Source organism: Sphaeroforma arctica (assembly GCF_001186125.1).
Source record: "Sphaeroforma arctica JP610 unplaced genomic scaffold supercont1.2175, whole genome shotgun sequence".
In the NCBI taxonomy this organism is placed as follows: Eukaryota; class Ichthyosporea; order Ichthyophonida; genus Sphaeroforma; species Sphaeroforma arctica.
Window position 1 is genome coordinate 1 of NW_014038383.1, and position 1,217 is coordinate 1,217.

Genomic DNA, 1,217 nt, shown 5'->3' on the forward strand with positions numbered 1-1,217 from the left:
TGTCTATGGAAGAATACATGCCTATAAAACGACCCGGTGGTGCTAATTCAGTCAGAAAGGCCTTCTGTAGACTGTGCTCTTTTACAACCATTCCAGACACGTTACTGTGACATTTTGTGTTTGATATTACATTTGTACATAGGCATGCATTTAAGGGATGAATTATACGTGTACCTGTGGAGACAAACAACTACCTTCGGACATGTGACAAGTTCTCGTGACATATGTACTGAAGCATTCCTTATTCGCATTGGGCAGTGTATAGATGGGCATCTGTTGATATGTAGAGATGCAAATAACACGTAGCTATACGCTTTATCGCCTGGTTGCATAACGTCTATTTTACACATATCTGTACGTTTGTATGTGTACACGTAAATATATATATATATATATGTATGTATGTATGTATATATACCCAAGTATTGTTGACACATTGTTCTTCTTTTTTACCCCTAAACCCTGAACCCTAATAATATTGACACACGTATTGTTTGAATGCTTGACCCCCAGGTGCTGGATATGTGTGCGAGAGGCACCTCTCATAACGTAGATATGTTAGTAGGCGATATTTACGCAGGAGACTATGGAAAGGTATGTTGTGGTTTAAAAACGCCTTACACATGTGTGTGTGTATTTGTTTCATAGAGGTGTGTTGTAGTTTATATCATCCTTACACATGTATGTGTATGTATTTGTTTCATAGAGCTGTGTTGTAATCTATATCGTCCTTACATATGTTTGTATATGTATATATTATATAGATGTGTGTTTTAGTCTATATGGGCCTTACATAGGTTTGAGTATGTTTATATTATATAGATGTATGTTTAAGTCCATATAGGCTTTACATAGGTTTGAGAATGTGTACATTACATAGAGGCATGTTGTAGTCTATTTTGGCCGTACATATGTGTGTATATGTACACATCAACCGATATACACTCAAACATCTGTGCTGCGGCAAACTATATCACACATACAAAATCAAATCTCTAAACCTTATCCTTGATATGTGTCTGTATATAATATGCGGGTGTGTTCCATGAATGATTGTATATGGCATGACTCATATATTCGAGTGTGTGCGACGAGCGTAGATCTGCGCCAAACATATCAAGCTTTCACTGTCGTGCCAAGTATACCTTAGCCACCTTATCTGTGCGCACGCGCGTGTTACTTGTCTGTCGCTTCTTGTTCTCCACGCTTCGATATAT

The 1,217-nt window shown here is 37.6% G+C and overlaps 1 protein-coding gene across 1 annotated transcript in view; it reads left to right on the forward strand.

Annotated features, from left to right (window-relative positions):
- Positions 1-498: 498 nt before the first annotated feature.
- SARC_12255 (hypothetical protein) overlaps positions 499-1,217 on the forward strand; it is a gene marked incomplete at both ends in the record, with an annotated part of 6,882 nt that continues 6,163 nt past the window's right edge. Inside the window, one exon of the mRNA XM_014293642.1 lies at positions 499-594. Coding sequence (XP_014149117.1) covers positions 499-594 — 96 coding nt within the window. The remainder of the gene's footprint in view (positions 595-1,217) is intronic.